Source organism: Pteronotus mesoamericanus, unplaced genomic scaffold (assembly GCF_021234165.1).
Source record: "Pteronotus mesoamericanus isolate MK-2021 breed Mesoamerican mustached bat unplaced genomic scaffold, CSHL_Meso_final contig_180, whole genome shotgun sequence".
Classification (NCBI taxonomy): domain Eukaryota; kingdom Metazoa; phylum Chordata; class Mammalia; order Chiroptera; family Mormoopidae; genus Pteronotus; species Pteronotus mesoamericanus.
Window position 1 is genome coordinate 835,100 of NW_026555076.1, and position 12,203 is coordinate 847,302.

A 12,203-nucleotide genomic window follows, 5' to 3' on the forward strand; every position below is an offset into this window, starting at 1 on the left:
TTAAAGCAGATTTTGTTAAATTCCAAGGGAGGAGAAAAAGATGTCTAAAATTAGTATAGTAAGAATTATTTAAAGCATACAGGTTAAAACAGAAAAATATTTTAAAGTGGATGCACTAGTATCACCCAAAGTCTATAGTTTACATTAGGGTTCATTCTTGGTGTTGTAGATTCTGTAGGCTTGGATAAATGTATAATGAAAATTGACACTTGAACAACACTGGGTTTAGGGGCACCACACCCCAGTTGAAAATCTGCATTAACTTTGGACTCCCCCCAAAACCTAACTTTACTGAGAGCCTACTGTTGTCCAGAAGCCTTACCAGTAAGTTTATTAACATATATTTTGTATATGTACTGTATTCTTATAATAAAGCTAGAGAGAAAAAGTTAAGAAAATTATAAAATACTTTCACTGTATTTATTGAAAAAAAACAAACACCAAACTGATAATGAGCGGAGTTCAAACCCAGGTTGCTCAAGGGTCAACTGTAGTTTCACTGTCCTAAAAACTTTGTGCTCCATCTATTCATCCCTCTTCGCTCCCCAGCTCCTGACAGTCAGTGGTCTTTTTACTGTTTCCATAGTTTTGCCTTTTCCAGAATATCATATAGTTGGAATCATAAGAGTATGTAGCCATCTCAGCTTGGCTTCTTTCACTCAGTAAAGTACATTTAGGCTTCCCCCATGTCTTTTCATGGATAGTACATTTCTTTTTAAGACTGAATAATACTCTGTTGTCTGGGTATGCCAGTTTATTCATTTACCTACTTTAACTTGATTTAAAATATATTCCCCGAACACACACGTGCATTTTGGAAATGTAAGCCCCTTCTGTGACGCTCTCTCTGCTCCCACAGGTGTTTCCACAGAACCTGCCACTACCATAATGTTTACCTAGCACTGCATTTCTAATTACTTTATTTGTCCGTCCTGCTCAGCCAGCAGTTTTCCCGGATTCCTAAGAGATGGCCTATTTAGTAAGGGCCTACGTTAGAGAAATAAGATCTGACTAGCTGGTGTGAAGTATGGAGTCTGCATATGACGTACCTGTCACTGTACTGCTCACCATAATGCACTAAAAGTCACTATTTTTTTTTTCAAAAAAAGCACACACACATTTAAACATACTTAATTACATATATTTGTCACCAACACATCACAATGAAGTCACAAAAAAGTAGGCTTAGTTTCATTTACAACAATATAGATCCTGTGAAAACATTTTTCATCTTCTCTGAAGTTTACAATACTCTACTTGTATAAATTTAAAAGTTAATCATTTTAGATTAAGTTGGTAAAAAAAACTGTAATTCAGACTTGAGAAACTTGTGAAATAAATGGCCATGATGGAAACATTTGAAGAATTACCAAACTGTCACAGTATCATATTCCATTATAAAAGTATTTCAATAAAACAAAATAAAAACCAGAAAAAAATAAAAACTACAGAAAACACAAAAGTCAAATAAGGGATTTTGGTTTAGTACTCTCCCTGAGTCTCTTGTTTTTAAAAATCAAATGTAAGTAAGGCTATTCAAAACTGACCCATAAGTCTTGCCTCCTTCACACCACTATGAGAAATACACAAGACAAGAGGCTATAATACTCAAGTGGACCCAGGGCTTTATTCAAATGCCAGTTCACTTGTGTGACTGCCACAAGGTTACCTGACCCGCTGCCTGGATGCACTTGGGCTTAAAGGGTTGTAAGGATTTTTATCTTGACGTACCAGACGTGAGACTATATGCCAAATGAAGACAAAAGATTTCAGTTACTAATAAATATCAATTGCAAATGGATTTGGAAACTATATACACCAAATTATGGTAACAGTAACACAGAAACTCTTATGTTTTTAAAATCTTACAAAAACAGTAATTGGGGGCAAGTTGTCTTCAAATTTTAAATCTTGGATATTATGTATTACAAGAAAAAACTTCAAAAATTTCAAATCCATTAGTCTCAATAAAACTAAGCAGAAAAAAGTGGTAAGTTGATGTTTGAAATTACATGGGTATGCTCCTTCCAAAAAAGTAGTTGTCTCCTTGATCCTTAAATTGGTCCTTACAGTATTTCTAACTTGATCATTTAACTGCAATGATATGTATGTGCATATACACATATGTAGATGTATGAGGTCTGTCCAGAAGGTATCCAGCCATGTAATATGAAAAAGAGACATTTACTGAAGAAAATACAAGAAACACTGTACATAGCACAATGACGCCTCAGTCCCCTTCAAAGCAGGCACCTTGTTGATTATAGTCCATACACTTTCAACATTCTCAGGTGTTCTGCTTGTTGCAGGCCTTCCAGAAGGTGGATCACTTTCAACAGATTCTCGACCATCTTTGAAGCGTTTTGCCACACTTATTTGCACTACACTCTGCATTGTCCCCAAAAGCCTTGTGAATCATCCAAATAGTTTCCGTGGAGGAATGTTCAAGCTTAACGCAAAATTTGATGCAGATTCATTGTTTTACTTGCTCAGTCATTTTGAATGTGACAGCCACACAGGAGACATGGTCACTCAAGGGCATCTACCAGCCTGACTGACAAGTACAGTGAGGTCATCATTGTTCACACATGTGCACTCCAGTCTACTCTCCTTGGCTGCCAGGTTACACTGCTATCACACAAACTGTTCTTGTTATATTAACAATGGCTGCACTTTTTCCAGACAGACCTAGTGCTTGCAAGAGATCAAGTAAAAATTAAAGCTTTATTAGAATCTAAAATTTTATTTTTTTCTTCAAATGCACTGGGTTATTTGCTGGACTTTGTACTATCAGGACACAAGTAGTATGGATCACGCTTCCTAGTCAAATGCAGGAAAACTTTTTCCACAGACATATTTTTTACAATCATTTCTGAGGGCACCTCAAAGGCAGGTAGGCAAAGCCCTGCTAAACTGTGTATCCCCTTCATCATAATGAAACCTCGATGGCAAACTGACAGCCAACATTTCAAAAGGTAATAACCATGCACTGTCTTAAAATACATGTGTGATGATGATGGCTCTAACCACCAACACTATGACATATTCAAATTCCTGTTAATCATTTAATTTAGTGATATAAGTACCTCACTGCCCAGGTCAGGAAAAGTGAGGCACAGAAAGGCATTAAAAAAAAGATTTGTTTCAAGTGAGACAAGAGAGCCGACGTCATAATTGCAATCAGAATACTACAGACTTGATCCATTTGGGGTATAATAGATTCACATTTGCATGAAATGTTATATTTAACATGTCCTGTTTGTATCACACCATCTGACTGCAAACTCTTTGAAACATGGACCTGGCAAATGCCACTTGACCACCTGCCTTCTCTGACCAGGTGAAAATGGCTAGCTGTTGCTAGTGTGAAAAACAGAGTATCAGTATTGTTGTGTAATATGAAACTAGCAAGGTTCAATTATGAAAATATTCCATAACTGAATTTCAATAACATAAGAAACATTCCACAAAATTCTATAAGAATTTGTGGTAAGGTATAATATGTGGCAATCCCCTCTAAAATCGAAAATTTACCCATCCTTTACATTACTGTTGATAATCTCATAATGGATAGCTTCAAAGTACTAAACTACTAATATAAAACTGAAAGGACCATCCAAGTCCCTAGATAACAACAAAATATTTATCTAGGTTTATTAAAGAAAACATAGCACTTTGGTACCCTTTTCAGGAAAAAAAGAACAACTCAAAACTTACAAAGGCAACATAACCATATGGCATTTATATTGTAACAACTGAGTAACACTAAGTGGATAAGATGTAACCACTATCACTTCTTGACCAACTTTATATCTTAAAACATTGTATCTACCCCTACCAGCTACCAATCCAATTCCACAGGGTATTTTCCAGTGAGACAAGCTGTACAATGACCATTCTTTTCAAAGCATTCCAGACCATTCCCATTTTCCTGAATCATAATATCTTGCTTTTTTACTTTCTGTTTTTTAAATGTTATCCCTTCTTGTACAGATGAAACCAGTCCTTCTACTGACAGATATACAACACTGTTTGCTCCTATAGGGGAAAAGAGGGAAAAAGAAAAAGGATGTGAGACTTCTCTTGTAAAGGAAGAAGTGGCCCTGGCTGGGTGGCTCAGTTGATTAGAGCATTGTCTCAATACACCAAGTTTGATATACCAAGGTTGCAGGTTTGATCCCTGGTCAGGGCACATACAAGAAATCAATCATTGAAGGTATCAATAAGTGGAACAATAAAATGATGTTTCTTTATCTGTCTCCCTCCCTCCCTCAAAAAATTATTTAAAAAAATAACTATGTCTCATTCCAAACAAATAAAAAGTTAAAATTAAAATAGAAAAAGTTAGAATAGTTACAACTATGAAGAAAAAATTAAGCCAGGATAAGAATTTCTCCTTTAGCATCTCTTAAAAAAAAAAAAAAAAAGTGCACGAGGTGGGAAGAACTCAATAAAACTTGAGGCCTTACTATTTTTTTTAAATTTTAAAATGAGAATTTAAGAGATAACAATTTAAAAGAGCAGCGAATGCTTCAAGTCTAGAACAGATTCACAAGGCTTCAAGAGTAATTTTCATGATTAAGAATATAGATTTTGAAGTCAAGAAAATCTGAGTTCTTTTCCTAAGTCTATTCTTTCATCTCTAAGCTAAGGGAAACACTGCCTTACTATAGAGTTTTTGTGATAACATAGATAAGTTATTATAATAATACAGATATGTTCCTAGAAGGGTGAGTGCTCACAATATATCAATTGCCTGATGTTCAAAATGTTTAACTGGCATGGCATAAGCATAACCAGTCAAAAGAAACACTGGCTGAACATCTATGTGCTATTTAAATAGTTTATACCACAACTGAATTTAAAAGGCAAATATCTTATCTTGGATAATCTAGATCTCCAAGTCTTCTGACCTCATTATTAAAGATAAGCCTACATAGACTCTTCACTTTATTTGTATCCACATCCAAATTATTCTACTAGAATCTGTGGTGAAGTCATTTTTGTATTTCTTGGACTCTGGCTTTTGAGAGACTTTACCTGAAATACATGGTTTTCTCTGCCTAAAAAGCCTTTCATCCTTTTTCTGATCTTGCCTTGACCTAGTTCTCCAACACAGCACTTAACCATGGGGTATATGCACACCAGGCACCCTCACTACTCAGAATGTACAATATATACAACACCTACTTTTAACAAATATTTAACACTTTTTTATTAAAAATGTAAAGACTGATAACATGAAGTTTAAAGAAACTTTAATACCTACCTAGATATTCGGCAAGCTGCTCAAATTCCGGTTTATTGGCAATAAGCTCTTCTTTCGTTGGTATGTTTATTCCCATGAAGCATGGATACCTAATTGGCGGTGAAGCTACTCGAATGTGCACCTTGGAAAGAAATCATTTCATGCATTCATTGTAAAAAATAATCACACAAAACACTGTCACTGACAAATGCAACATAAAATCATTTTATAGAATATTTAATAACATAATGGGAAATAAAGCAAACTACAAAATTTCTTTTGTTGAATAACAGATGGAAAGGAATCCTGAAAAATCATGTGGTATACATACAAAATTCCAATAATCAGTCAAAAACTACTTTTAGAATTCATTTGTTACCAAAGAATCCTACTTGAATAGCTCTGCTCTAGATTCCAAAGTGTCCTGGACAAGAATGTCAAAATGTCAGCCACTCATAAAGGAGGATTCCTTTCACAGAGCTGCCCATTGTTTCCTTCTGCCGCCTATTAACAAGGACAGTTCTTTTCTACTTTTCTTCATGTAACAACTTTTTCTAGGACTATCTCCATTTTTTCTTGTAACACTTAAATGGCCCCTTTGCCTACCTCTTATTTTCCCTTTATAAAAAGAATAATAACCAATTATCAGAATATAACAAAAACACCTTCCTATTACAAAGAGCTATTTTTGTCTATTATTATTGTCTGCCACTTATCATGTATATTTATACATGGTTGTAATCAATGTCCACATTAAATTTTTATCACTGTTATAACAACAAAGATTTTCCCAAGTTAAGAAGTCTTCATTACAGTTTTTAATGGTTGCATTATACTTCATCATACTGATGTATCAATTTACTAAACTATTTCCTAGTGGTAGATATATCGGCCACTTCTAATTCTCTTGTTTTTGTCCATTGTTTCTTATTACTGTAATGGATGTCAAATTACTTTATACCTCTTTGTTTTTATTAATTTTCATAGAATTCCACATTATAATCAGTCATAAAGGATGAAAAATCATAATTAGCTTTCTAATATAGTCATACTGCTTTCTACCTCACTTTCTCCTACACTAGATTTTATTTTTAAATCCATCCAACTTTAATTGTAAATGATATCTCACTTCTGGAATCTGAATTACTGAAATAGAGAGTTAGAATAAGCTTTGAGATTTAAAAATATAACCTAGTATGTCAAATTTATTTTAACCTAGTGTAGAACACTAGGATTGGTTCTACATCTTCAAAGAAATAATCAATACTCTAAAAACTTTAAAAAGTGCTGTTTTGTGGCTTTCGTTAGTTTTTATATTAATTTTTAAAAACTTAAGCTTTTCTATTAAGCTTTGTAATCTATTAAGAATTTAGTATGTAGTTTGGAGTGATTATTACATTTTCCACACTGCTGCAATTACTTTTAAACACAGTTAATTTGAAAAATGTCAATTTATTATACTGAACTATGCACTTTCATTCACTGTCCTGAATTGCAATTTTATGCCAGTACCATATTGTTAATTATTGCTGCTTTTGGATATATTTTAATATTACTTACCTCCTTTGCACCAGATTCTTTGAGCAATTTGATTATGGGTGAGATAGTATTGCCTCTCACAATTGAATCATCTATAAGAACAATTCTTTTGCCTTTAAAGTTGTCCGACAATACTCCAAATTTTTTTGCAACACCAAGTTGTCTTAACCTCATGTTTGGCTGAATGAAGGTTCTTCCTACATATCGATTTTTACATAGCACCTCAACATATGGAAGTCCACACTGATAGGGAATAAATAAAGGGATAATGAGCAGAAATATACAGAAAACTTTAGGTTTTTGTTTTCTCTTGGTCATTTTTCAATATGTATGTAAAAATTTAAAATGCTATTCTGTACTCTCTATTTTGAGATTACAATTTTCCTTCACTATTTAATCTGCAGGGGGAAAAAACTAAAAGAAAAATCACTATAAATATACTTGGTGGGAAAACCAATACATTATGCTAGAATTTGTAATGCTTCTCTCGTAAATATTATTATTTCTGTACCTTGGAAGAGAACACTAAGCATGTGAAGACATGACAAAGAATAAAGTTGTTTTCAGAAACACTAACATATTTAAAAATTATCAGAATGAAAGAAATTAAAACCAGTAGACTAAGGAAATGCAGTATAGGAGGTGATTTATCCATTTTTCAAGGCAATATTGCTCTAAAATTTGCACACATTGTTTCTTTTAAAAATTAATAAACCAAACTTTTCAATATAGTAAATGTTGAGTACATTTTGAGACATTTCCAAAATGTTGAGTAAATGTTGAGACATTTCTTCATGTGACTTTTTTTTTTTTAAATGAAGATCATTCTCCTCCTAGTCTTCAGGTGAACCATTTTCAGGACTCCACTAAATAGTACCATGGAATAAAAAGGCCGGAAAATAAGTAATTCTTGTAAAGGAACCAACGTTTTCTTTTTACTTACAATAAACTACTGAGTTTCTTTTTATACCCAAGGAGTTCCAATTCCACTGCTAGAAGAAACTGAGTGTTAATTAAGAGGAAATACCTTTCCGGCGTAACCAAGAGCAGCGGGCGTAGCAGATTCCGGAACAGTGCTAACCAAATCTGCATCCACAGGGGCTTCAATCGCCAGCTGCTGCCCACACCGGTATCTTACTGTATAAACCATTTGGTCTGTAATATTTGAAAAAGGAAATTGATTATTTTTACATAGTATAATATAACATAGCATTATATCACTATTCTAAAAAACAACCTTGTTAGAACTCTACAAATTGAATACAAAAAGAAAAGACATATAAAAACACTAAAGTGGAAATACACAAACCTGGGAGTTCACTATTTTTGAAAAAGGAATCTTAATACATATATTTAAATTATAATCCTTACCCTTAAAAGGAAAATAACACCCAAGAGTGAGATGAAAGGAAAAAGTTGTGATCTTAAGATCTGGAGACTCAGTGCCTTATCTACAATATACAACTATGTGCCTTCAAAGGGCCAAGTATGCCTTTGTGCAATGAGATTAAACAGATTTACATTAATAAAGATATTTTACTTACTTTCAAATATACTGTCTGGCCTTGCAAAATAAACATATTCAAAGATACAAAAAGCCATTGGGTTTCCTCCAGACCTTGGTATAATATCAAGAGTTCGGACGCTATGTCTAGATATTTCCACAATTTCTCCAGGCAAAACTTCACGGTGATATCTTAGGGAAACAGTGTTAAAAAAAAAAAAAAGAACTTTAAATAAACCAGTCCTCAAGGCTGATTATAACATTTATTATAAAATACACAGAGTCCCTTCCTTTATAAAGGCAAGAGGATTCAATTTAATATAAAGTCTAGAGATGACTTTAAAAAAGAAATAATATTCCTCCAGCAGTAATTTCTATAAATCTGTTACCCATAAATTCTAACTTAGAAATAAATCTCTTTGTACACAAGGAGGGGTGGGGCAGACAAAAGGCCCCAACTTTTACTGATTTTTGAAACAATAAAAGCTAGAGAACATTTTTATGCTGGCTTAAATTTTTATTTTTTATCATAACTATTCCTTGTTGAGAATTCTTTCTTTTGAAAATAAGTCTCATGGCATTCTGAAGGGAAGATGCCAATTTCAAAATTAGAAGATATTACTGGAACATTAAAGTCAGTGTTACTGCTCAGCACCATGTACAAAAAACCCCCTGCATTTCTAAATATGTCTTCTAGAAGACATAAAAAAGAAAACTTTTACGTAAAAATTTTTTAAAATTTTTATTGATGTGGAAAAACCTAATATGCTAAGAAAACTTACCTTGCACCAATAGATAAAAAGCTACAGGATTCTGAAGACACTACCCATCCTTCCGTTTCTGAAGATTTTTTCTCTGTAAATCACAAGACAATTCAGTTAATGGATTAAAGAAATTTTAAAAGAGGCTACCTATTTCAAGACAAACACCAAATAGATAAATAATTTTTTTAAAAACCCACAGAACACCCATTTCCATGACTTTAAGAGCACATGGATCCTTATTTGCCTTAAGCCAAAGATAAAAATTAATGATCCCAAGATTCCTTCAAATATTTCATGGCTCAAACAAGGTATCTGATAAATCAAGAGGAAAATTACTGAAATCATAGAACACAAATGAAAAAGCTGGCTAAAGGACATGAATAGGCAATTTAGACAGGAAAAACTAGGAGTGTCTGTTAAACATATTAATTGTGGCTCATCCTCTGAAATACTCAGGGAAATGCACTTAAAAAATACCATTCTTTCCTTTTGCACCTAGCCCCTTCTCTCTCATATGCTTCCTATTGACAACAGTTTCAGGGTGCACCAACAGAACCATGAGTTGGAAAAGCATTATAAAATTATATGCCTTCTGAAGTTCATTACCTTTATTATTTATATCAGATACAGGAATAAGACGACCAATACATAGAGGGCGATTTCCATAAGGATCGCGTACAGCATAAATAACATCTCTGTGCATTATAAGTAGGGAGTATGCTGTGGGTGCTTCCTTCATTAAGTTTTTAATCCTAGAATTAATTAAATAATTGAATGAATACTTTCATTGATAAGCACAGTCAAAGCTTTCATTATCAGAGCTGCAAACTTAAATTTACAATTACCTTGCTACCCAATCTGGGGTGTCATCTTGTTCCTGAGGAGGGGTATATGCCAGTAACTGGGTGATCATTTCACTGTCAGAACTTGTTGACAGACCGATACCATGGCGCAGAAGCTGGTTAGAAGACAGAGAAGTGTAATCATTAGAGAGGAAGCTCCACTGCACTCCCCACCCAATAGCCCACCATCCTGGAAGAGAAGGCACTATGTGGATGATCAGTTATGAAATTCCTCCACTCCGTTAATGGTATGTGGAAGTAACTCTCTGAAGATTCTCAGGCAGGAAAAAAAAAGTGCTTTAGGAAGTGTACAGGGAAGCTTTTGAAAGCTAAGTATAAAGGAATATAGAACTTCAGTGGAGGAGAGAAGGGCTGAGAAGGCGTAAGGATCTGGGACTGTGGTTCTCTCTCAGCCTCTGACATTCCTGACAAATGGGGAACATTCCTGTGAGAGTGGGACTCTGTTGGGGGACTCTCAAGCCGGGTTTGTTGACTCTCTTGATTGTTACTGATAGAGGAGAAGAAAGGAATCAAAGGTATTGAACAATCAAGTATAAAAGATGTAATAAAAATTGGTTGGGTACACTCTATGAGGATGAGGAGGTTCTGAGAAAGACTGGCCAGGACAAGGGCAACAACAGTGTCATGCAGAGGCTGAGATTAAAGAGACACTGCAGAACATTTTCAGCGGGCAGTGACGTCCAGCACCTGGCTTAGGGGATTATGTCTGGCAATAATGACCTAGGGTACTGAATTGAACTTTCAGTGGTTATCTCCAAGTGGTGAGTTTCAAAATTAATTTTATTTCATATTTATACTTTTCTATTTGAATTTTTAAAAGTTTAATGTGGGGACAGAAAAGCCTACATATTATTATTATTATTTAGAATGCCAGAGCCTAAGAAGAAGGGGGCAAGAAGGGCAAAGCTCTGGGAAATAAGCTAGAATCAAAAATAGAAGGATGAGTTGTACAGAAACGTGGGTTCTAAATATTTTCCACCCACCAATTCAGCATCAATTTCTTTAACTATTAATCCCATATAAAATGCCTGGTTCTAGAAGGCTGAAGAGATAATGGGGGTTGGGGGGGGAGCGGGGGGGGTGGGAGGGAGGGGGGGGGAGAGAGAGAGAGAGAGAGAGAGACCTATTGTTAAATACCACCTGAGGGTTTTATTTAAGGTTACCAAATCAAGATTATTGGAACCTAATGAACTGAAGAAACTTGGCATTAATTAATGAATGGCAAGAATGGATGAATAAGAAGCTACCAGGAATATAAAAATACCAGGTAGTTTAAATAGAAAGGGGGGGAAGAATGAAATGATAGGTGAAAAGATAGGCACAATTAAAACAGAAAGCTCCAAAAACCATAATATGAACAAAACAGAAAAACTCTTTGCCTCTTTCTCAGGCTGTGTCCTATAATAATTTCCATATTACTTTTTCATATATTATCTGCAAGTTTACATTCCATTTTCTCCTTATGCTTTCAACATAGAGACAAAGCTTAGGTGATAGTGAGAGTCCGTAAACCCTGACTTCTGTACGTCTAATAGCAACCATAAATCAATTTTTCCTCATCTCTGAAGCACTGCATCAGAATCACCTTAGGAGCATATTAAATGAAGGCTCAGCACCTTCACACCAGACTCTAGGATCCTATCTTGAAATCTTCATTATAACAAGCACTGCAGGTAGTTCTGATAGTTCTTTGCAGTAGGTAACAGCTGGCAACAATTAGAAAATATTCTTCACCATGATCCTCAATAATTTCTTTTCATGAATTCATCTCAGTCATTAAAAAATTTTTTAAGAAACTTACCTTTTTTCTTAATCGAGCAGCATTGACCAGTTCGCCATTATGTGCTACGGCTATTTTCCCATGAAGTGTTTCAACAACAAAGGGCTGACAGTTTTCTAATTCACAGTTTCCTGTAGTCGCGTACCTCGTGTGTCCAATTCCAAGATTTGAAGTATATAATTTCTTCAAATTGTCTTCAGTAAAGACATGATTTATGAGACCCATTCCCTTGCAAAGTCAAAGTAAAAGCTCATCTTAGAAAAAAAACAGACTAGTGGCTAGTGAGTAAAGGCTTTAATAAGCCTCTACTCAGGCACTCACAGATTAGACAATACAATTCACTTAATTTCTCTGTGCTTCTGAATGCTAATCTTAAAAAAGGACTAATCTAATTGTAAGAACTGTAACGCATTTTTAAAAACTAAGGTGAAATTCACATAATAAACTAACCATTGTAAAGAAAACCATTCGGCAGCATTTAATACATTCACAATGTTGAAATGCT

At 34.5% G+C, this 12,203-nt stretch overlaps 1 protein-coding gene across 1 annotated transcript in view; it reads right to left on the reverse strand.

Annotated features, from left to right (window-relative positions):
* Positions 1–2,461: 2,461 nt before the first annotated feature.
* PPAT (phosphoribosyl pyrophosphate amidotransferase) overlaps positions 2,462–12,203 on the reverse strand; it is a 29,521-nt gene continuing 19,779 nt past the window's right edge. Inside the window, exons 3-11 of the mRNA XM_054566770.1 lie at positions 11,720–11,926; positions 9,901–10,013; positions 9,662–9,807; positions 9,074–9,146; positions 8,332–8,483; positions 7,815–7,942; positions 6,809–7,030; positions 5,270–5,390; positions 2,462–4,038 (exon numbers count right to left, since the gene is read on the reverse strand). Of these exons, the coding sequence (XP_054422745.1) occupies positions 3,842–4,038; positions 5,270–5,390; positions 6,809–7,030; positions 7,815–7,942; positions 8,332–8,483; positions 9,074–9,146; positions 9,662–9,807; positions 9,901–10,013; positions 11,720–11,926 (1,359 nt within the window). The 3' untranslated portion in view covers positions 2,462–3,841. The remainder of the gene's footprint in view (positions 4,039–5,269; positions 5,391–6,808; positions 7,031–7,814; positions 7,943–8,331; positions 8,484–9,073; positions 9,147–9,661; positions 9,808–9,900; positions 10,014–11,719; positions 11,927–12,203) is intronic.